This window comes from Cygnus olor, chromosome 8, assembly GCF_009769625.2.
Source record: "Cygnus olor isolate bCygOlo1 chromosome 8, bCygOlo1.pri.v2, whole genome shotgun sequence".
NCBI classification, from domain to species: Eukaryota; Metazoa; Chordata; class Aves; order Anseriformes; family Anatidae; genus Cygnus; species Cygnus olor.
This window is the reverse complement of record NC_049176.1, coordinates 24,645,986-24,670,755: the sequence shown is the minus strand read 5'-3', so window position 1 is coordinate 24,670,755 and position 24,770 is coordinate 24,645,986. Positions and strand designations below refer to the sequence as shown.

Genomic DNA, 24,770 nt, shown 5'->3' with positions numbered 1-24,770 from the left:
AAACCCAAAAGTTCTTGTTAAAAAAAAAAAAAAGAGAATCCTTCTCTGTTCCTGATGGATTGGAGAAATTTTAAAGGAGTAATGCTATAATTTATGAGGAATTTGAGCATAGATCTCAGAGCACCCTATTAGACAGGGTAACTTCAGCTATTATTTAAAGAAAGCATTTCAGTTTTCTTCTCTAATAGAATACCACACTACAATTTTAACAGGAAAACAAGCCAGCCAGAAAGTCCTTCAGGTTCTCTAGTGACTTTGCTGTTGTCAATCAAATTAACATGGAAGATGCTCAAACACTGCTACTTTAATGGGCAGGGGGACAAAACTCCTGCCACACTGCAGAGAGGCTTTTGAAAAAACAAGCAGCTACATGCCATCTGAGCTCGCTGAGGCTAACAGAAGCCAGAGCCTGGGACTACAGTGGGATGTGATGGATTTGGGGCTTTCACTGCCATTTCAGATGGCCCATGCCCCAAACTGTGATTTCTCAGCCGCCTATTCAGCTGCTGCACTAGCCTGGCTGCCCAAAGGTGAGGCTTTTCCCCAAAAAGGCTGGTGTCTGATGCTCAGAAGTAGCTCAGCAAAGACCACGCTGAGGAGCTTGGAGCCCAGGCTGTGTGTTTGCCCTCTGGGCCTCCCCAGCAGGAGGACTTCCAGCCCTGGGGAAGGCCAGAGGTACACATAGCTGTAAGGTGTGGGAGACAGGCCTTGGCTCCTTGTCACTTTTCTTTCTGTTTGGCTAAAATAAGTTTTGTTTTGACAAAAGCATGTCTTTAGAGTCAGCTCCTCATTTTCCTCTGGAACTCCTGGAAGATGGAGATTCCCCTTTTCCTTTAAGAGCTGGTTCCAGTGGTTACTCACTTTCTGTGTTAAGATACAACACCTAATTTCTAATTCAAATTCTTCTAGCTTCAGTTTCTAGCAGCTGGCTCTTGCTATGCCTTTCCCACTTATATTAAAGAACCATTTAGTATCCTGCATTTTCTCAATACAAAGGTATTTATCAACTGTAATCAGGTGTCTGTGCTATCGCTGCTGCAGCTAGAGCCCATCACTGCCAACCTTCCGCATTCACTGCAGCAGACGGGAGCCCGGTCGGACGCTGCCCAGATGGCTGCTTTGGATTCCTGCAGGGCCAGAGCCATCGTCTCTGGGATGGCAGAAGACTTGGCAAGAAGAGTTGGTAGTTTCTGTGTCCTCCGCTAGTATCATCTTGAGTTGCTCTGCCAACCTACCAAAGTTCTTTTCTTTGCTTTTTAAATACAAAGCTATACATGCATAAGGAATAAAACGCTCTAATTTATTCTACAAAAGTGTTCATCAAGTGAGAGACAGGACTCTGGGAAAAGATTAAGAGCTTACATTTTTCATTTGACTTATTTCACATAAAATTTCATAGAGGATAAAATGATGGGAGGCAAAGAAGCAATGATATTTCTGTTTTATCTCTGTCTAAGGACCATAAATCTTTCTGAAGTATCATTAATTATAGCAGCGCAATTCACAACGCTATTGTTAAAGGTCTATCAGCAGTCCCATTTTAAACCCCCTATTTTCAGGGGTTTATAACTTGGTTAGAAGAATTTTGTTTCAGGCAAAAACTTTGCTGGGGCAACGTCTCCATCTAAGATAATTTAAAGAAAAAAAAAAAAAAAAAAAAAGTAAAACACAAAGGAACGTATTACCTCTTTTGAATTGATTAACGGAGAGCCCAGAAACCTTCTAGGAGTATAAATCTAATACTGCATTGGCTGATTGTATCTGTACCATTTGTGAATTCATAAGACTGAATGCATTGAAGTTATCTCTTAGATGAATTTAGATCATTCCTTTACAAGAAAAGTTTCCAATTACCACAGCTGAATTCAAGATCTGGAATATTCCTCCAGTGGCTGTAATCAAATCAGATTTGATTTCTTCCTTAGCTAAAGCCAGTCAAGAAAGAATTTAGTAAAACTGGAAAAAAACTTACATGTTAAGAATATTTAAGTATATTTAGATAGCTTTTTTTTCTTTTTTTTTTTCCTTTGCAGGCATGACTTGCATCAAGCATCGGTGAAGGTTAATGATCACATCCACCAAAGTGAGTTTTGGCTTAGCAGCAACACAGAGGACTCACTCTGTCATGGCTGAGCCATGGTGAAATGTAAGAGAGGTGCCGAGTTTCTCCAGATGTGCAGTAGAAAACGCTCTTCAGTAGGCACTAGTGAGACTGGTAAGGCATGGCGAAGAAAAGTCACGGCTTCCCCTACAGAACAACATGACCAGGCACCCTTTTGCCTGTAGCAACTTGTAGGTTCATCAGGGAAGCCTGAGAGCTTTGCCCAGTTGTGTTCTTGCAGGTTAGGAAAGAGCAAGACGAACATAATACACCACACTTTGATGGGATCAACAAGTCATTGTGGTCTTTTTCCAATGCAGTGGATATTAATGAATGCTAACTTCTGAGCAACTTTTTTTTTTCTCCCCTGCTTTAAAGTAGAAAGATTAGATGAAAATATATTTTGTGAAGCATGTGCTGACACCCTCAGGTAATCTCCATCCTCTGTCCTCATCAATAATCTAACATTCTACCTTCTCTGTTACATTACTGTCTGCAGTAATGCAATTCACTTTGGTCCCCTTAGATCCTATTAGAATCTCTCACATTACAAAATTCTTCCAGCTCTGCTGTATAGTGCACTGGGATTGTTTAGTCTTAACTTCTTCTGGCTGTTTTCCTCAACTACAATTCTTTGCACAGGAACTGACTTTTGTGAATTGCACATTTAACCTAGCACTGAGTGAGAAGATCAAAATAAGAAATGCACATGGGTATTGTCCTATGGGGTCTCTAAAGCACTCTGATTCTGCTTTGAACACTGGTGAATGTATCTTGTTATAATGAGTTCCACTATCTAAAGTACTTTCCTCTATCAGTTTTGATTGTTGTCTTTTAATTTCACTGCATGTGTCCTTTGAAAGGATAAATAGGCATGGGTAAATAGAAAAATCCATTTTTACATATTATTCAATCCCTTATGTACCTCTTTTGTATTACATCTTACTTCTCTCCTCTCCGAAGTAAAACAGCCTTAATGTTTTGTTTGTTTGCTTTTTCTAATATGGAAATCTTCCCATATCTCATAATTTGTTGCTGTTATTTGAGCAGATGTCTTCCTGGAATTCTCCACAGTTATTGACAAGACAATCACTCTCAGTGATGATATCTAAATAGAAGTGCTTGATGTGCATTGACTGAGGTCTTTTTTGGCTTCTTCGACAACATTAAGGTCTTAAAGCAGGCAGAAACAGCTCTCCGACAACACGCTTACAAGAACTGCAGTAGAAGGTGGAAAAATGTGGAAAGCTCTCTTATCTCCTTCATTCTTGTTGCCAGAATGCCTGTGAAATACCACTTTTGCAGCCGGTGTAAAATGCCACTTTGCACCTGGTGTAATGCTTCCTATGTTTAAGGAGAAAACCATTCTTGTCTTCTTAACCAAAAATGAATCTCTGACGAACTCAGCGATGTGAGATTCACTCTTCGATCTCCAGTCTTATCTGATTCATTTCTCTCTAATCCCCAATATTTTTTAGATTCTGGATTTTGGAATATCCACTGTTTGCAAATGTGATTCTTCCAATATTTCCTACCTACCTATGTTGTAGCATATACTGATATGTTGAAACTCCTGAGGCCTGACCCTCTGGACCACTACAACAATAGGGTAGAATTCTTGTGATAATTATCTTAAACCGGGGCAACTTCAGTCTATTGATAGTTACTCCTCATTTACAATGATAGAAATAAGAACAGAATTGAGTATTTTGATGACATTAAGCTTCTTATAGTAGGTATGTGGAAGGGGCTGGAGGACTGAAAAAGAAGCTTTTAAATGGAGGAGATTGTAAAAACATTAACATAATGCAAAGCTGTCATCCAGGCTCTTGTATTACATGGAACTAAGTATAAGTAGCGTTACAAGAAGATTTACTTTTGTAAAAGCGAAGGAATTCACATGTTTTCACAGCAGGGAAACTTTATAGCAGCTAAAACCTCAGGTCTATTTAAGTAGCATGCCCTTTGTGGTTTTGCTTATCAGTTTTGCTTATTAGCAAATGGATCTGTGCTGAAAGTCCCCTCATTGTCCCCAACTCCCTGTATCACTGTTCCCGCAGTGCAAATGTAAGACTAAATTATGCACTTCATCATGACCAGGAGGTCCAGATGGATCTTACACTGCTGCAGAAAGGGCTGGACAAGAAAAACACTGCAGAAGCAGCAGCAGCAGCCTTTCCTTCCAAGGCCCAGCGGGGCGATATGGAGAAGCTCTGCAGAACAGAGGGATGGAGAAGCATCACTATGTAAGCATCCTCCAGCTTACCCCAGGTTTTCCCTGGTTTACCAGAGAAAAGAACTGAAACTCAACACCGTGTTGTCACTTCAGAGAGGCATTCTGTCCTGTCTTGTGCTCGTTTTTCAAGGGTTATAAAGTACTTCTGTTCCAGGGCACTGTATGTGGATATTAAATTTTCATCACAAACATGATGCCATTTTTGATTTCAGTATTTATCTATCTTCTGGTCTTATATGGCCACACTTACAGTAATATCTCATACCTCACAATCTTTAACAAGTTATTTATCCCTCTAAAAAGTATGTATATGAAAGGTATCTGAACATAAGCAATAAACTATTTTAATACTGTTACCATCTGAGCCCTGGATCTTTGAGAATTTCCTTCTCATTAATTATGGAAAGCTGTTCATAACCTCGAGACTGATAATGCATAGAAAATGGCTTTATCTAAGTGCAACCCTCCTTAATCTATGCAGTAGAGGTGTGCAATTAAAAAAGTGTGTCTTTTCCAGCTCCTAAATACAGAATCCTGCCTTTCGCTAAGACAGAAAACAAAAACAAAAACAAACAAAAACAAAACAAAACAAAACAAAACAAAAACCTCACAGCTATTACAGAAGTCGCAATAATGTCCAGAGAAGGGCTACAAAGATGGTGAAGGGCCTAGAGGGGAAGACAGAATCACAGAATCACAGAATTGTAGGGGTTGGAAGGGACCTCAAGAGATCATCGGCTCCAACAGCCCTGCCAAAGCAGGTTCCCTAGAGCAGGTTGCCCAAGCAGGCGTCCAGGCAGGCCTTGAATATCTCCAGAGAAGGAGACTCCACAACCTCCCTGGGCAGCCTGTCCCAGTGCTCCGTCACCCTCACCATGAAGAAGTTCTTTCGCACGTTGGTGAGGAACTTCCTGTGATCCGTTTTGTGGCCCCTTGTCCTGTCCCCACAAACCACTGAAAAGAGGTTGGCCAAATGCCTCTGTCTTCCACTCTTAAGATACTTGTAAAGAATGATAAGATCCCCTCTCAGTCATCTCTTCTCAAGGCTGGACAGACCCAGGTCTCTCAGCCTTTCCTCATAGGGGAGATTCTCCAGGCCCCGTATCATCTTTGTGGCCCTCTGCTGGACTCTTTCCAGGAGATCCCTGTCTTTTTTGTGCTGGGGATCCCAGAACTAGACACAGTACTCCAGGTGAGGCCTGACCAGGGCAGAGTAGACAGGGAGGATCACCTCCCTTGACCTGCTGGCTGTATGAGGACATATGAAGACGTACAAGAAGTGGCTGAGGTCACTTGGCCTGTTCAGCCTGGAAAAGAGGAGGCTGAGAGGAGACCTCATCACGGCCTACAGCTTCCTCAGGAGAGGCAGTGGAGGGGCAGGCGCCGATCTATTCTCTTTAGTGACCAGCGACAGGATTCGAGGGGATGGTGTCAAACTGAGACAGGCGAGGTTTAGGCTGGATATCAGGAAGAGGTTCTTCACACACTGGAACAGGCTCCCCAGGGCCACAGTTACGGCACCAAGCCTGTCGGAGTTTAAGAAGCATTTGGACTGTGCATTTAGTCATATGGTCTGAATTTTTGGGTAGACCTGAGTGGTGAGTTGGACTTGATGATCCTTATGGGTCCCTTCCAACTCGGGATATTCTATGATTCTACGATAACAAAAATAAGGCCTGCATTTCCAGTCATTTATTTATTTTAAAGGATTGAAGTCTATAGATGAGTATCACTAGAAATAGTTGATACCACTACTGTCTGCTTTAACATCTAATATTCTCTCCATTTTTGTCTTTTTTTTTTTTTAATTAAAAACAAAACACTTTGAGTATGATGATTCTTCCCAAGCCACTTAGCACTGTCAGCCTTTGAAACTGTAAAATTAAAATAAGCAAAGCCACGGGACGCATTTGAGGCATTGCCCTCTTTTGGAGGCAATTAAAGATACCCACTGAGTTGCTTCCCCCTTCTACAGCTGTACATATGAAATTGGAAAGAATATTTTAAGGCTTAAAGCCCCTCAGATGGGGCCTGCAGTGAATTGTGGTTAAAGCAACAGAAATTAGGCTGTTTTGGTGTAACACGTTTGTAAGTACTCTGGGGACACCTCAGCGCCACAGAAGTTGGGGAAGGCCCTGAAGCGGTCACAAGTTCATTAGGGAAGCACCCCATGAAATCAGCGGGGGCAGTGGCGTTTGAGACCAGTGGCACACATCTGACACGGGTGCCTAAACACAGGTGAAACCCACCAAGGCTGCACCAAAGACAAAAATAATAATAATTAAAAAAATCGAGGCGCAAAGCGCTGTGGCAAGGGGCAGCGGCGCAGGGCACTGTGGGAGTGCCGGGCACCGCCTGAGGGCGGCTCCATGCGAGCAGGGCGCATGCGCAGGGGGGAAGGCGGAAGCGCCGCTGTTGCCATGACAACGGCGTCCGGCCTACGGCGCGCCTGAGGCCCAGCGGGCCGGGAGCCGCCGCCGCTCCCCCGGCCCGGCCCGGCCCGGCCCCGGCCGCCCCCATGGCACGGAGGGCGCTGCGCTGCGTCCTGCGGCTGGAGATCCGCGCGGTGAGTGCCCGGCCCGAGGACGACGAGGAGGAGAAGCCCGCGGGATGCGGGGGGAGCTGCCTGTGAGGGCCCGAGCCCACCACAGCGCCCCGCGCCCTGCCCCGGCAGCTCCTCGGGGAGGCCCCGGGCTCGTCGCGGGGGGAGGAGCGCGGGGAGAAGCTGCCTCAGCCCCTGGGGCTGGCCGACCGGCCGGGAGGGGTGCTCCGGCGCGGCGTGCTGGGCGGCTCGGCACCCGCTGGCTGCTGCCGGCCGGACGTGAGGCCTCCCGGCGGGCCGCGTGCTGCCGCAGTGCCCGGTGCCAAAAGGAGGAGGGGCTGAGGCGCCCCGCGGGAAGTTCAAGTGCAGGCCCAGAAAGTACACGCTGGGAAACCGACCCACTTCCTGATTAATTGACCACCATTGCTCGCATACGTGTAGGGCTGCTCTAAACACAGCTCTGAGTTTCCCTACATAGATGGTGAGGGTGTCACCCTAACGGTGTTGCTCTGCTGGGTTTGCATAATGCAGAGGCCTGCTCTTTTCCTGGAAAGCAGCAGATACTCTTTCTTCTGTTCCCCCACATGTGGGTTTGTGTAACACAAAGACCTGTTTTTTTTCCTGGAAAGGAGCAGATGTGCTTTCTTCTGTTCCTCCTCCTCACGTACCAGGAGAGATTACAGGGATGGTGTTCTCCCAGGGCTGGGCTTCTTCACCTGTGGGGCATTTGTTACTCACCCTGCTCTCAGGCCTACAAGTAATAGTGGAAGGGGACAGAACAAGAAATCTCCAACACAGATATGAGTGCCCCTTTCAGCATGTGGGTTGTTCGGCCCTGTCTCAGCTACACTATGTAACTTCTATTAGGTAACCCTTTCAATAAGTGTATTTAGTCTGTTTTTTGGACCGCTTATTTTGCCTTTTTTCCCATTGGAGCCCTCATTTCACTCCTGTGATGGTTTAAAAACTATCCAGCCTCCATTAATACCCTGCTCTTACACTCACGTCAACACTGGCTTTTCGCTGATTTTTTTTTTCTTCCCCAGTGCTTGCTCTCTTGATGTATTTTATGGGCAGCAGTTCTGTCACTTCGCAATTCATCTTTACCAGATAAAGAGATCTGATTCTTTCAGTAGTATTTTGTATGGCAGGCTTACCAGTCTTCTGATCACCACAGGGATGGGTGCTACTCTTCCACTTTGAGTTTGCGTTGATCAGGGTTAGAATTGAATTCAGCATTCCAGATGGGGTCTCACTGTTGCTTTAGATGATGTCAGGAGAAGTCCAAAATTCATCCTTTATATCTCAATGTTAGTCTCTTCACAGCTGTACTGTGGTTATGCTGTCATTTATTAACACGCTTGCCTTCTCTTCAGCCAGCTTTGAAGATGAGTTCCCCGAGTAAAAGAAGAAACTGTTGTTAATACACAGTAGGTGTATCTCATTCCTGTTTCTGATTTTCTTCTATATCTGTTTCTTTACCACTGATGATTTCTGAATTATAATTGGAAAATTTCGTGAGCGTAATCTGACTTCTTGTGCCAGGGTCATTAAAATATTTAAAGACATGGGTCGCAGGATATATGGATGATCGTTTTTCATAGTAACTCTAAACCTCATGCTTTCCAGTTTAGCCTGTTACTGATGCTGTCCTTTGCCCAGTTCTGTACCACCTTAAGACTTTCACAGACTCCTATCTTCTGCATCATAAGTAATAATTTGTCATGTGGCACCGTATGATATTATTGATGTCCAGATAAATCAGATATCCTTTGCCCAGAAAACAGGCTTTCAAGTAAATGTTGGGTTTTACTTGACTGGTCTATTTTTATTAAATGTGTGCTGTGGGGCTTTTTTTTTTTTTTTCTAGGCATGTTTTTCATCCATATACTTTATTCTGTACTTTTGTGTGTTTAAATATTCTGATTGAGAGGGTTATAATTTTCCAGGTCTCTTTTTCTGCCTCACATGGGCCTTTCATCTGTTACTTCTCAGTCAGATGGTGCTATCCTTGTTTTCATAACATGGGGTTTAGTTATATATCCAATGGAGCAAGAAATATTGCGTTTTTTCAGAACCTGGGCTGCATGTGATTCAGCCTCCCTGTGGCTCCGTGACCTAGGCACAGTGGATCATTTCCATAATCTCATTCTTTACTTTTTTTTTCTCCTCTATTCGGTATCATGAGAAACAAGGAAAAATACTCAGTTGTGTTTGGGACATAATTTATTAATTCTCACATCCTGGTTGATTTCTAATCTTGCTATTTGCTTGTTTGCTTTATTTATTAATAAAGCCCTATCTGTCAGGATTTCTGGTTGGTTTTCCTATTTTTTCCAATGTTCTGCATATTTCTGTACCCTCTTGGACATCCATCCACTTGTGTCAAAAGTTCTGTCATATTCGTTTTTCCATTGCTTTAGGATACGTGTTCCAGATTGGTTTTGCTCCTTTTGCCTTAATGAAATTCCAAGGTCTTTTTTCTATCAGAATGCGTGAGCTCTTTGGTTTATTTCATTGCTAGTTTTCTTCATTTCTGAAAGGCTGCTCTTCTAAAATTGAAAACCTTAGTTAAAGACCTTATTTGGTTTATCCTGCCATTAATTTAAATTGAATAATTCATGATTGCTCAGACTGAGATTTCATTGTTATTTGTTTTCTGAGACTAATTTTGGTGCCTACCTCTGCTGCTGGCATTTAGATTGCTCATGTAGCAACAGAATGAAATTCACATTATTCTTCATGTCATTGCTACTTGGAGAATTCACAAATGCGGCAGTGAAGTAGGTAAAGCTTTAAGCACTAAGATGAATTAATAGCATTGTGGATTACTGCCAGGTAAGGAGACTAAAATGGCATCTCTTCACGTTGAAAGGATTATTTTTGCAACTCAAAGACCAAAATGCTGTTCTTTATGGAAGCTTGCGCTCTACAGAAGTTAATACTGTCCATTGCCCTTCGTACAGAACTCTTCCTGTGTGGTGGCAATGGGCTTTTAAAAACATTTGGGGAGGGGACGGAACCTTTTTCATTGGTTGCAAGTGCATGCTACAGCTTTAGGACTGAGTGTAGAGTTAAAAAACAAACAGATGTTGTATGGGGTTGTGATCCAGTGGAATTTTGTTCCTTCCCGTGAGAGGAATTCGGTGATTTCTTTGTGGCAGTATGCGATGTCCCAGCACCAGGGACGGTACATGTTGTCTCCTCCTGGCAACTGCAGCAGAGAAGTCTGGGGTAACGCCGTCCCAGCCAGTTACCTTCAAGAGTAGTCCTGCTCATTGGTTTTAAGATCAGTTAATTGCAGCACTGATATCCCTCCTGCTGAGCTGATCCATAGGTAATGCTATTACGATTTTTATAATGGTCCCTCATCCTGCCTGAACGGTTTGCAGTCAGGTGAGAACTTCAGCTTGTCTCTTAGGTGTTCTGACGCTCCATGCACCACGTGTTACAAAACGAATTCCATGAACTGTGGGTATATACGTGTCACTCATTTTTGGAGCTCCTTTAAAGTTTCATGAACATGTAGATTTGGTGTTTTAGCCCAGGCAATGGATTGTGCAGTTTTTCTCCAGGATAATAGCAGAACAAGTTTCTACATACGCTGCTTTGTAAGAACTTCCTTTCTTCTATAGGATAGCCAGAATAAATGTCATGTAACCGCTATTTGCAGCTTTATTCCACCTGATGTCTTCAAACCTTTCACTTTTCGTCTCAGAAAGTAGGCAAGTGCTGGTTGCCTTCTGTAAGGTGTGAAGTCCCAGCTGAAAAGAATTGTAAATTCAAGGGGAAAAGTCCCAGCCAAGCGAATAGGACTTGTAGCGTGTAGTTTAGGGGGTCTTGCCTTGTATGAATGAAATCTCTCTTTCACTTGTTCCCATTAACACTTGCACCATGCTGTTTAATGATAGGCAGCCTGTTTCAGTTGGGATGTCCATTATTCTGGCACTTGGCAGATTTGAAGCCCTAACTTAATGGAGAGGAAACCTTTCTTTTTTGTTTCTGTGTTGATGTTTTGTGGTTGTTTTTTTTTTTCCTTGGATATTTATGAGTAGAAACAAGTTTTTTTAAGCTTACACTGTATAGTAATCTATAACACATTATAGATATTGTTTCTGTTATTTATTTCACTAGAGGCTGTTTTTTCTGTTGTTTATATAATTTTGGTTTAGGTCTATTAACAATGTCTCAAGTAAACGTTCGTTTGGGAGTAAGAGACTGTAACCAAAGCACTTATTTTAATTCCTGTCACTCTGTTCCTTTGTCTTTCTACCTTGCAATTGAAAGTCTGAACACTTTCTCTGGCAACCTTATGTTCGAAGAGACAACCTCATTTTTATTATACTGCTATAAAAAGTTATCAGTAGAACTGAAGTGAAAGGTGACAATTCTTTGGCTGGGTAATAGAATAAAACCATGTGGCTTGGGAAAAATAGCAAATAGTTTTGCAGTGATTTGTGTACATCATTGCAGTGGAAACACAGGTAAGAATGTCTGATGTTCATCAGAGCTTTAAAAACATACCAACTTCTTACTCAAGGAATAGGAATGGCCCAAAGAAAGTCAAGATATCAGTGGCAATATCTGGCAGCCTAATGAGGAGTCTTCCCTGCCTTGAATACCCTCCAGGGTGGCCAGACTTCTCTTATAAAAATTTGTGTGACTTCCCACAGTAATGGAGCAACGTTTGCTTTTTCTCACTTACATATAAAAATGCAAAGTTAATTATAATATTGTGAATAAGCTCTTCTTTTTTGGTGGCTGGACAGAGCATGGAAATCTAAGCATGTAAATTTACCAGCTTCATTCTCTCAATGGTTAAGCTAAAATTTGATATTTTTTTTTGTCTCTGCATCATGTAAACATCATTCTAGACTTCTGTCGCTCTTTATGTAGAATCTGATGTGACCCTTGATGCTTAAATCATAGATAGTACCGTTAAATGAACACACAGACTAACCTGGGATTGGTATACCAGTTTTAGGTTTGGCTGAAGACCAATGGAATGTGTTTACTTACAGTAAGAAGAATTTGGTCGTGGTTATTTTACCATGGTGACAATTTTTCCTTGTCAGTCTGTACAAATAGAACTGCTTTAGAAAATGAATGTTTCCACTCTAATTCATTATCACCTGACTCTCAGCAATCAACCATTTCAGCCTTGACCATTTCGTTTTTATCCTGAAAACAGCCATTACTTCTGTAACTAAAGTTCAGTTTTTTTAATGAATGTGTTACTATTACAGATAACTTGCCCCGGAGTGCAGCTGAAAGACAAAGAGGAACTCTATCTCAGTGTCTCTCTGCTTGGGCAGTACAAAAAAACTCGGTGCGTCCCTGCAGCATTTCCACTTTTCTTTCAAGAAAAACTAGTGTTCGAAAAGGTAAGATAATGTCAAGTGCTGATACAAGGCAAATAAAACCCATCCCACACTCACAAAAACTCATTGCAGAACCCCCAAGTGCAAGTAATCACATTGAGGATGGCATAGTGTTATAGCTCCTGCTTCTCCCAAGCACAAAGAAGGTGTATGCCTCCCTTATCCACACAGAGACTTGAGAAATATGCATAATTAAAATTTATAATTTTTTATTTTTAGGTGTTTGCTCATTCTTACAGGAACTGTCCTTTTTTAGTATCTTATTTCCTAGCACGGAAGGAACTAAATGTTGTTGTTTTAAAAACAATGGCAAGGTGTAAAACAAGGACAGTAAGATATGGGAGAGTCGATTTAATTCAGTAGAAAGATAGAATTGCAACTCAAGTCTTTTTGGTGACATCTTTCTCCCTTTCAGTTACTTTTTTCATGGTTTGTCACCAGAATTCCCAGGTTAGTACTCTGACCTTATAATTTATAGTTGTTTATCATGTATTCTGAGTCCCCACTTACTTCATTATTAGTGCCACAGGGATAATGAAACACAGAATCTTACAGACAGGATCTGGTTTCTTGACTACCTGTGCATAATAATACTTTGCCCTTTCTAGTTCTTTTCTTTTAAGCATCCCCTAGCACTGTGAAAACCAGACTGAGTAAACATCAGTGATACTCTTGTGATGTGGGTAACATAAAAACACTGATTTCACCAACCACTGAAGAGTAAAAAAAAAAAAAAAAAAAATAATAATAATAATAAAAGAATGCAATATTTCTTTAAAGGTAAACATCCCACAGACTGCTTAAGAGAAATGTAGTGAACACTGTTTTGGCTGTAATTTAAGGGAACTCCGGGACACTCGAACTTAACTACTTGCAAAAGAGCTGAACAAGAAAGCTGAGAATAATAAGTCTTCTTACAAATAGCTATTGCATGGTGCTTGTAGGGTAGCCGTACTTTGGTATTTTTGAGTGTTTGGTATGTAGAACAGCAAAATGATTTACACCACTCCACACTTTGTGCAGAATTAGAGGGAAGCCTATTACCTGCTTAATATCCTCTGCAACTTTTTTTTCTTTTTCAGAAATTCCTCCCCTATTCTTTTCCATCTGTTCACATGCGGTTCAGGTTAAAAAAAATAAATAAACTGAAAGATACTCTGTATGTGAATAGTTACTCCCAGGAAAATTAAGCTTAGTCATCTATCAGAATTCTAGTACATCCAGCAATTTACCTTTCTCTCTTGAAATTTTCACAGACAATATTTATCTCTGTGTTCAACTCTTCATAATGCCTCCTAATTTAAATATGGAGGGGTAACCCTGGAATGGCTAGAAAGCATATGACAAGAACTGCTAGCTTTCAATGAATTTGATCATGTGCCAAATGATAATTTCAGATTCCTTTCTTTTTCCAACGGGGATAGAACTCTTGGCTACCATCTGAAGCGGGGAAGAATATTGATTTTTATTTTTTTTCTTCTTCCCCCAGAGGTCCATCTGGTGATTTTGACTGTGCTGTTATTTTTATTCATGTATTTATTTATTTATTTATTTTCCAGACATTTGCTGATATAGTTGATCCTGCAGACCTTGTGAAGTTACTGGAACGTAGGTTCTGCTTTTTATGTATATTATGTTGTATGCATTTATGTCACGCTTGTACAGTTTTCAAAGATGTTTTGGACGTTTCAAGTATGTAATAGTTTTATCAGGGACCTGTTCTCTGAAAAGTTAGTGGGTAACCAATGTAGAATATCACATACGAAATAAAGTATTTATTTACTTTTTTTTCATTTTATTATTTACTTTTTTTAAAAAAAGCTAGGACCCTAGCACTAGTGATTTTTCAAATTAGATTTGTTGTTAGTGCAGGCATAAGTTCTTGCTGTTTTTTGGATACTACTACCTTACTCAAAATGCTGTTAACTAAGAAAATGCCTCTAGAACATATACTATATGCTTTAGAACAGGAGAAGGGGTAAAAGTCCTAATTAACAGAATGTCTAGCTGGTTATTCTGTCAGGTAATGGATTCCTCTGTCTGACAACTTTTATGATTATTTTTCAATTAATATGAGCATAAAACCTTGATTATTTTCTTTGTAAAATGATTCTTGTTATATATATTTTTTTTAAGAAAATGGCTTGTACCTACAGTAAGCAGTCTTGCCACATGTGGAGCATAATGAGACAGAACTGACCTTAAACTCCAGGAGTGTGCTCCCTAATACGTGAAGTTATCCGAAAAAGTTGTAATGCTTGCATCATCTTTAAAAGCTATTTTCAAAGGACAAACTTGGCAGCAGATGGAACTTACCAAGTTCTTAGTCAAATTTAGAGTTGTCTTTTGTACTCTGCTAATGCCATTTTGTTCATCTGTAATACTTACACAAGCTGTTTGTAATTTTCTCTTATTGTTGGTGTTGCAAAAATAGTGTAACAGTGTACAGAGCTATTAAGGTTAAATCAGTGAGCGTTTTTTTTCTTTCTTTTTGACAATGGAAATTACTTCTCATTTTAGTGTTTTTTTTTTTAACTCATGAAAAAACTTTTCTTCCTTTCTAGTTGACATGGCAGTACTTGAACTAATACAGCTGGTTCCTCCAGGTATTGTACCAGTCTCTTCATAAATTATGCAGTTTAATAGGTGAATTTCCATGAGGACATTGCCCATTACAGCACAATCACTTTTTCCAACACACAAACAACATAGAAAGCTCTTCAAAAAATAGTCATCTGAATATAAAATGTTAATAGATCAAGAGGATCTCATTCTTGAAGGAGAGTAGTAACTGAATATTGAAATGTACCATACTCAAGCTTAGGAAAGTGATAATATTTTAAAAATGGAAAATAAACTGAAATCACCCAACACATCACGTATTAACTGCATCACAATTCACTTGCGAAGTGGCTGTCTGTGAAATTTCAGAGTGCATAATCTTGTTCTCAGAATGACACTTTTTTCCCTTCCATCTTAATGGTGACCACGGGGAAAACTCTTGTCCTCACTGTAAGTATTACAAGTCTCTTGAGATATGTGATGATAATAAATAGTGATTTGTCATACTTCTGTTATTGGTTTGTGTGATTATAAAAATCTATTTTAATGAAATTCAAGTATTCCCATGAATAATGTAAGTCTGCATTTTATTGGAAATAAAGTCAAGTTTGAAAGAGGACTCATTTGGAAACTGGTATTAAAAACTCTGTTACTTGTCCTCAGTAGTTTCAAAGAAACAATTGTTTTTCTCAGGTGATTCATGAGTCTATTTATTCAAGCAAATGTACAGAATGTGGATTTTTATGGGAGGGTAAAAGATCTTGTGTAAGTAATTTAATTTCAGGGGTCAGAGGTAGATGTTATACACCCCAACGGAAGCTGGCAGAATGACTGCAATAGCACAACCTAAACTTCTTTATAATATGCAGTCATGGTTTTTCCTTAAATATACATATATATATATATATATATAGTTTTTAAAGAAGAAAGTAGCAAACCAGAATACTGAGAGAATCTTGAGGTACTGATTTTGATGTTACTTGCATTTCCTTCTGACAACAATGCCAGTTTTCAATTTAAGAAGCATCAATGTTCTTTAACATGGAAAAAGTTTTTCAGAAGGGATTGGCTACCATTAATAAAACTACTAGTTTCTTCTCTGGCATGGAAAGTACAGAAGGAAGAAAATCATTGAAGTATTTATTGCGGTGAGAAAATGTCTGTGTATCTTAAAGAAGATTGCCTTAACTGTTCTGTATTTCTTGAAATAACAGCAAAACATATTTTCAGGCTGTTTCTGCACATTTCTGCTCCTGATTTAACTAGATGAGGTTATTTTCTGGAGTTATTTCCTGGCCTTGCTGCTAATTTGTAAAGAACAAAATTTATCTTAGTTTGAATATGTCTTGTGTGTGATGTCTGAACTACTATATTATAGCATTTTCTGTTTTCCAATTAAAGTATATATTTTCTTTTTAGTAGGAGAAATTCTAGCCACTTATGAAGAAAATACAAGAGATTTCCTGTTCCCTGACCCTAAGCTTACCCATTGGCACCATGGTTTAGATCGTGAGATTTTAATGAAGAGGTCCTCTTCTTTTACAGTGAGTGAATATCTGTGGATTGTATTTATGGTACAGTGTGTTTCACTGGAGAAACACGTTGAACTACTTCAAATGAAAAGCGATTTCTTCTGACAGATTTTGCCAGTTCAGGTGTTGAATGTACAAATCCACAGTTGCACTTCAGTGAAGGTATATACATTTTTTTTTGAAATGCTTCAAAAAGCGTTTAATGTGGAAAAGTTAGTTTCCAGTTGGTTTGCAGTGTGGTACAGTGACATGTCTCTATTTCAGTTTAATCCACTGTGCAGTTGGTAGTTGAAGGGATGCAAGAGGAGAAGAGGGAGACCTTGTATCAACTTCATGGTTCTGGATGGATAAACCATGTAACCCTCGTTTCTTTTTAGCATTTTGTTTCAGACCATTTTTTGTAGGGTTTAGGATAATGCCAGCCTCTACAAATTTACATAGTGCTATGCCATCTGATCTGTGGGCCTCCCCAAGGTCCAAAATCACCACTAAAATAGTGACTGAAATTTGGCTTAGTGTTGTATGATTGTTGTTCGGTTCCAGAGCCTGTTCCTCAAGGTCTATCCATAACTGTTTAATCTACAGTTTTACAAAAGCTATCATAAATGACAACTAATTGGCAGAATGAGTGCAATGAATTAATGTTAAATTTTTTGGAGATATGGGCTCAAGTACATATTAAATGAAATTCCCTTTCATAGAGTTTAAGACTGTTGAACATTAGGTATCAGTGGAATACCTCAGGAAGGCACATCAAGGACGATGGAGGTGATGTAGGAGATGCCTTGGAATTTGTTTTGTATGTCTTATTTTGGTTAAGTTACACTAGTGTAGTGGCAGGACATTTGTATTGGGACTCAGTTGCCTTGTCTGTTGTGATTGGATTAAAAACACGTTGTGGGGGTGGGAGGAAGGCTGATTAAAGGTCATTGGTATCGTTTAACTGGTATAATCTTTCCCCTGCAACGGCAACCTGGAAATTGCCCTGTCACTTGCAATTAGAAGTGCTAATTTGGTGTCTAATGCTCTGCTGCATTTGAATGAATTAAGGCTATGATTTTATGATACAAAATGTGTGGTTCTACAGCAAGCTTAAGCTGTCCCTGCAAAAAAAAAAAAGCCGTCGTTTTTAAGTCATAGTGTCTTATGAAGGTTATTGGTGGCTCAAGGGAGAGGGTGAGACCACAACAGCCTCCGTTTAGATGGGTTTTAAGTTGCCACAGCTCAGAACCCGGCCTTCAGTACTGCGTCCTTGTATCCTGATGTTTATTCTTTCTTTTCCATTATTTCATTGTTCTTCTCTGGGTGCAACCACAATGTTCAACAGCTCAGGGAAGTAAGTGTTAAAAAATATTTATGTCAGTAAAACCACACAAAAAGGATGGCCTTAAATACAAGCTGTTTCCAGTACAGTTCTCTATATGGCCACACAAACAGTTGTTCTGGTATTGTGAGTGAGGAGAAATACCTTAAGAAGTTTTTGGTGTTGCAGCTTTACTCTCTTAAACTGAAAGCCTGTTCTGCAGAGCTACTGCAATGATCATACAGTAAATTTGAATGAACTTTAAGTCTTTACTGAAGGCGTGCTGGAGTTGTCTGTTACGTTTTCACTGTTTTTAAAATGGTATTTTGCTATACGCAGGTCTTGGACAAGAATGTTGAAATTTGCTGTGTTAGTTACATAAGTGCTTTACACGATTCCTCTATTTTTGAATGGCATCTGTATTTTAAAAAGTTAGTGGGACATCCAAGATACCTGTTCCTGTTTTGTTTTTGCGTTGCTTATAGAACGGTTTCTTCCTGGTTTTGAGAAAGAAAACAGATAATTTGGTAATAAAATTAAAAAAAAGTGGAATTGCCAAAATGGTTTTAGATTTTTTTGAAAATTCAGAATAACGAATCTCTAGAAGCAGAGCCACTAGAGAAGTTAGCGTTTTGTTTTTATTGTGTTTTTCTTTTTGTTGGATTAAGTTCTTTAATACAAAATATGCATTTTCTAATAAAAAGGTGTCATCTTTTATCAGCTGTGAGAAGATGTGGTCAGAATTATTTGGATGTGCAGCCGAATGATAACACTGTAGTAGCTTTCAGATGTTGACTGATGAAAGACAGAAATGTTCTTCCGTGTCCTCAGGAGTAGTGTAAATGAAATCCATCTCTGCCCTAAAATGAGGACTGCAGAAGCATCAGTTGCTCTGTTCCATCTCCATCAAAGAAAATCAGAACAGTTTAAGAAAGGATTTTCACATACTGACCCCATTTTCAGGAATAATAAAGAAGCTGTGTTTGATGGAAGTGGAGGGAGGCTCTCAAAAAGTACTTGTGGCTCCTCTCCTTGGTTGCCAAATGGGATAACAGTGAGAGGATTTTTACCCCCAGAAGAAGTGCAGTCTCAAATGTCTCCATCTTCTAGTGTTCCCAAAGCTTTACTGGCAAGTATCTCCTGTCAGCACCATAGCACTGAATGTAAATGCTAAACAAAAGGCAAAGTGTTAAACAAGATCCTGAGAACCAAAATCACTCATGTTATTTCTATGCTAGTCAAGTTGTATTCTTTCGACATTAAAAACTTATTTATGGCGAGCTGAGATGTTGAGTATTTTTGACCGACAGCTGTGCTTCAGAGGCACTTTGCTTCCCAATAAATTTGTCTTTTATTTAAAAAAAAAAAAATACAGGTAGCAACAGCAAGGTTACGGTTGTGGAGTTCAGATAGGCAGTGACAAGCAGTGTCTGATTAACACTGCTAATCTGCCAGTTGGAAGGAATCCCAAATTGAGAGGATCAGAACTCCTCCAGAAATCTGGCACTTGGCTGATAATGTCTCTGGCTAAATGTCTTAGGAGGCTTACAAACACAATACGCGTACAAGACATGCCTCGAGTTATCTCTCCTGGTCCAGTGCTGCCCAGCTGAGGCTTTTGCTGGCTCTTCGGTATTTCTCTGCAACCCTTGCCTTTCAGAAAATGTTTATGCCTCAACTGGTGGTGACTTCTTACAGATGTTCTTATCTCCATTCCCCACCTTCATGCAGTATTTGCTATGTTACTTAAAACATTTTCTTTTCAGTTCCACTATCTTTCATTAGCATACCAATATAAGACCTTCTATTATGTACATATATACTTCTTAAGCTACAGACTTGTCTTCACGCTCCTTACAGTTAAAAGCACTTAAGTTTGCTTTGCAACTTGATTCTCCTAAATATAAACTGCTTTTACAGTTTTCCTATGATCAAGTTAACAGTATATCCATGTCACATCTATTTAATGACTGGTACAGGAGGACTGATAAGTCTGCTCAGGGCTGCAAGCACCACTAAGCCAGTGGCAGAGGAACACGTGTCCAAAACTTTCTAGCTGGACTTTCATTTACAGACATGTTTGGGGCTATGGAACAGCCTTTGCGTATACTGAATATCTTTCAGCAATTCCCATTTTGGGAACTGTAGAAAACCTTCTGTTTTTTGTTAGCTACGTTACCTAGTTAGCATAAGTTACCTATCCATTCCTGTGTGTGTGAGTGCCATTCTGTATTTCTTCTCCACAAACCATGTCTTTGAAGAAACCACGGTTTTATGTGATTTTTAATTATAAGCATGTAACAATTCTCTATTCATTCTTGTTCTCTGTAAGAGAAAAGCAGTAGGTGCTCTGTTGTTGCTTTTTATAGAAGACTTACTAATTCTGATGTGTCCTTTTTTAAACTGTTGATAACACTTGACAATTCATTAGTAATAAAAATGAGTTGATTAAAGACGATCAGCTTTAAAATCTCTTTTAAATGCCATAACTTGACTTGATTGAATCCTGGACTCTGCTAATTGATGTGCCTGAGCTTTCTTGGCATTTTTGTCATTTTATTTCCATAATCTAACTTGAGGCTAGATCATATTCTCTTATGGGAAATCAGTGTGTGTTTAGACAGGTGGTAGGGAATAGTTTGGTTCAGCAGTAGCCTTCACACATGAAGTTCCTGCTAATTCTCAAGTGTGGGATAGGGTCACTAAAGGACCATCCCCTTTCTTTGTTTCTCAGTAACTTCGTGAGTTCAGATGAAAAAATGCCCCTGTACACAGGTGCCTGGGGACACGCAGCAAGCTCTCTTTGAGTTGAATGAAGAGCGGGGTGGGAAGTTCTAGGGAGACTTAAATTCCCCTTTGTTTCTACAGAGCTGTGCAAGATGTGCATAGATAGATGTGCATAGATGATTCTTGCTTCTTTCTAGAACACATGGCCTTTATTTGTTATGTGTGTTTTTCAGTGTTGCTGCTTTGGGACATAACACTTGTATGTCAAAATCTCTGCTATTTTTGCCTAGTAAATTTTGTATACATTGGCCAATTCTAGGCAAATTTAGCAGGAAGTAGGGCTCTCAAAGGTATTACGTACCTAGATATGGCTGCAGTAAAAAAAGATGAGTTGAACAGACTATTAGCCATAAAAAGGCGCAGGGGCCCGGTGGCCCATTAGTACATGTGTGCTGGTTGACCAGGAGGTCCAGTTGGATCCCACAGAATCTAAACTGTTCAAACTAGGGCTGTCTCTTGCCAGCCACGACCTTAGGAAGGGATTAAAAAGAAGTAGAACATGGGAGAAAATCCAGAGAAATCAGACTTAGCTCTGAAGGTTACAGAATAAAGGGGACTCTTAATGGTACTGTTACAAATGAATAATTGTTTGCAATGTAACGGACTAATTTTCAAAATCTTTTTACAAAAAAAGATTGCACAATTGAGACTATTTATAAATAAGTTTCCAAAGTTAGCAATAATGAAACTTCTAGAGCATGACTGGAATTTTTATTGATGCTATATAGCATGGCATGAAAAAAAATCTTTAAAAGTGCTTTTGACAAAGAAATGTATTGAAATAAAAGTCAGACCTTAATTGTTGTACGAAAGCAATATAATCATCTGTAATTGAATTGTCAGAAATGCAAATGTTAGCATCTTGACATTTACCATTGCTGTTCTGTCTTTTCTAATTATCTTTATTAAAGGCTGAAATTAACAAAGGAAATGGCTGAAAATTAGGAATGGTTTGTTACATTAGGTGACATTTACTACTTTGATACCCTTTATCTTGAGTTGGAGCTTGATGTTCAATTATTGTCTCTCTTCTAGGGAATTGCACCAAAATTGAGATTTTCCACGAGCTCCCTTATTACAGAAAGTCTGTTAAGCTCAGGAAGGAGTCACATACAGGTTAGCATAATTTAATTGTTTGCAATTTAATTTCTAGATTTAATATTGATAGTGTTAGTTCCAATTTTTGCATGTGCTGTTCACTTCGAACTTTTCTCATTCTTTTGTTGTGGTTAAAGCAGTTGTCATGGGTGCTTGACAACTTGATTAAATTTTTAATCAAGTATGAGTAAAGAGTGGGTTTGGTGCATGACAGTAAATGTTGAGAGTTCCCTGAATCTGAAACAATTATCAGCTGCTATGTGCTATGATCAGCTGAAGTGTCAATCCCTGGTGCGTTTGTAGGTGGGAAGATGCCTCCTTACCATTTCTTACTGACACTTAAAATTAAGATGGGACAATGAAAGCTAGGTGAAGTCAGACAAGGTACATTATCAAAAACAAACCAATTAATTTAATTGTTTTTCATAACAATATCAGTAACAGCAATGGAAGTGAAGATTTCTATTGAAAAGGCTTCACCAATATTAATCAGGAAATGCTGCTTCTGCTACGAGTGAAGTTAAAGGCAAAGTAGCTGAAGAGACTGGGGAAAAGAAAACGCTCTGCGTTTGTTCATTTGGTAGCACTCTTCTCTGGTCTCACTGGTTTGTGTTTTTGTTGGGTTTCCTGGGACAGGCTGTCACACAAAGTCACTGTCACTAGATTATTGAGAAATTGTGCAGCATCATTAAAGTGGAATGGCTGTTAGGAAGGTATGTGTGCAAAAAGCACTAGGTGACTTTGACCCATTTGTGGCATTGCTAATTACTGAGAAGTTACTTCCAATTTTATCAAAAGAAATATATTGAGACACTTAAAGGATTAAAAAAATCAGTGAAAATTGGCACTGACAGAAAACTAACCTTGTTGAAGGTAAAGGGCAGCTTGATTTAAAACTAAAAAGTGTCCTTAAAAGTATTTAATGTTACAAGGGGCACATCAAATTTGCATGTGTTGCAGTGAGGGTATAGAGAAAAAGCCAGAAAAAGCACACTTGACTTCTATTGAAATTAATCTCGGAGAGCTAGGTCTGTTTTTGTTTGGGCTGGTTTCATACTCTGGCTTACTACTAGCTGCAGAAGTGCTGGTACAGGCATGAGAAAGACAGTGGAGTGAACTGCCACTCTGATGCCAGATTCAAACTATGTTGATACAAAACAAACACACGCAACTTAATCTTCATCATTAGATGAGAAGGAAAGACACAAAGGCAACATTTCGAAGTGGATGTTTTGCTCGTGGGTTATTCTGAACTGAGTCAGTACATGCAACATTCAGATTTAAGAGTAGTGTCAATTTCCTCAAGCTCGAAAAGGAATTTCTAACCAAAAACAAAACAAAAACTCTTGCTGCTCTCTTATTTTTGAGTTTTTATAATGTGGGATTTGGGGCAAAATTTCACCAAAAAGCCTAATGTTAAAACATGCTGCTACAAAGTAGTCTACTAAGAGTTGCATAGTCTAGAGTTCCTTGACCTATAAAGCTTCTAGAGTAATTGGAAGTTCATTTAATGCCAAGAATTACGAAGGAATGATGAAGTATTTCAAGCAAAACTTCAATATTTGACTGAGTTTCCCAGAATTTGTTCTCCAGCTTTCCCTTATTCTGCTGTATGTGAATATTTTAAAAGCAGTATCAACTCAGAGATAAACTTTTAAGGCAATATTTGATAATGGTGTGATTTTATAAATCTTGGTTTAAAAAAAAATGCATATTTCGGATGTAAACTGCCAGCTGGACAAATGAATAGCTGTTTTGCCACCCCTTTTGCAAAAGTATTCACATCATTTAAGACAATCTTTGGAAGATGGTCTTTAAAGGTTTTTGTTTTACTAAACACATCTTCTTGATTGTAACTCTTTAAAGAGCTAATAAATTCACTGTGATCCATGAAAATATAAATTGCAACGTGTAATTACGCTTGTGGATTTTTAGGCAACTCTAAATGAATATAATTTAAGCTATTAAGTGGTTGTATTTTAATGTATATATTTTAAAGGACAAGAATTTTGAAAGATATTTTAAAAATTTTAAACAGATGAAAAAATGCTTCAAAACTGTATGTCCAATGCGGTAAAGTTTGTGTTAAATGAACTTGCTACCAAATTCAATTTGATTTTTTTTTACAGTCTCTATATACTAACCCTGTGAGCAAGTAGATTAAGTATTAGACACTTAAACATTGCTACATGTTGGAAGTTAAGGTGGTTTTAACCTTTTTTTGATTTTAGACAAAACGGTAAATACACTGTTGCTTTTTATATTGCTGTTTGATTATAGTTTTCTGAGAGGAACTTCAGCTGACATAGCATCTATTTCTGTTAAAATTATTAGTTCCCTGTTTCTGTTATTGTCAGAGGTCTTTGTTCTGCATGCTGTCAAACTGGGTAATTTCTCTTTTTCCCTTTAGGATGATTTGAATTGGGTACATCACTCAACCCCAAATGGAAAATTGCAAACAAAGTTACCAAAGAAAATCACACTTTCACCTGAGAAAAGCAGGCACAGCATAGTGACAAAGAACTACGAGCAGCCTACAGTAGCGTCTAAGTCACGTTCTCCATCTCCATACACAAAAAGACGAATGTGTGAGCTATCAGAAGAAGCCAGGCAACGACTGGCCCATTTAAACTTTGGTCCTTATGAATTCAGAAGAGAAACTGATAAACCTCCATTTGTAGTTAGACGGGTTTGTATTCTCTACAAAGTGCTTCTAGCTTAAGCTGTGATCAAATATTGTTCTTTCACTAAATACTGCTCCAAAAATTCATTCATCTCTTAGTTTAGATGAATAGTTTTTCCTCTCTTTACCAGTCTGTCACATGATGATTTAAATATAAAATTAACTAAAATAAAATTTCTTTTATCTGTGTTAGTAACAGACAAAGATCAAATTCTTTCATGAATATCTTGGTTAAATTCTCTGAGGCCCCATTTCTTTTCTTCCAGCGCACTAGACAGGATAATAGCTGTATAAATTCAACTTGGAAGTAATTGATATTAGTATTAAAAATTCCTGAATAAGATTTTAAAGAAAGATTGTCTAGTCACATTATGAACATTTACACTGCCTCTCTTTCAACTTTGTTGGCATCCTATGATCTTTGCTCAAAGCTACATCTCTAGTACTTTACTTACAGTTGATAACCACCTGCATTTAGCACCTGCATGAGAAATTTTTACTAAATGTACATGGAAAAAACATTCTGAAATTAAGTAGTTATTTAA

The 24,770-nt window shown here is 39.1% G+C and overlaps 1 protein-coding gene across 5 annotated transcripts in view; it reads left to right on the top strand.

The window, feature by feature from the left end:
• The first annotated feature begins 6,737 nt into the window (after nt 1-6,737).
• Nucleotides 6,738-24,770, top strand: part of SPATA6 (spermatogenesis associated 6) — a 42,867-nt gene continuing 24,834 nt past the window's right edge. For 3 of the 5 annotated variants that reach the window (XR_005821990.1, XM_040565412.1, XM_040565415.1), the window contains exons 1-7: nt 6,738-6,903; nt 12,126-12,263; nt 13,820-13,868; nt 14,825-14,866; nt 16,242-16,366; nt 21,480-21,560; nt 23,953-24,231. Coding sequence is in view for 4 of the 5 variants with exons in the window: in XM_040565412.1 (XP_040421346.1) it covers nt 6,856-6,903; nt 12,126-12,263; nt 13,820-13,868; nt 14,825-14,866; nt 16,242-16,366; nt 21,480-21,560; nt 23,953-24,231 (762 nt within the window). In the remaining variant the exon portion in view is untranslated. The remainder of the gene's footprint in view (nt 6,904-12,125; nt 12,264-13,819; nt 13,869-14,824; nt 14,867-16,241; nt 16,367-21,479; nt 21,561-23,952; nt 24,232-24,770) is intronic. The other 2 variants (XM_040565413.1, XM_040565414.1) reach the window with 2 other exon arrangements.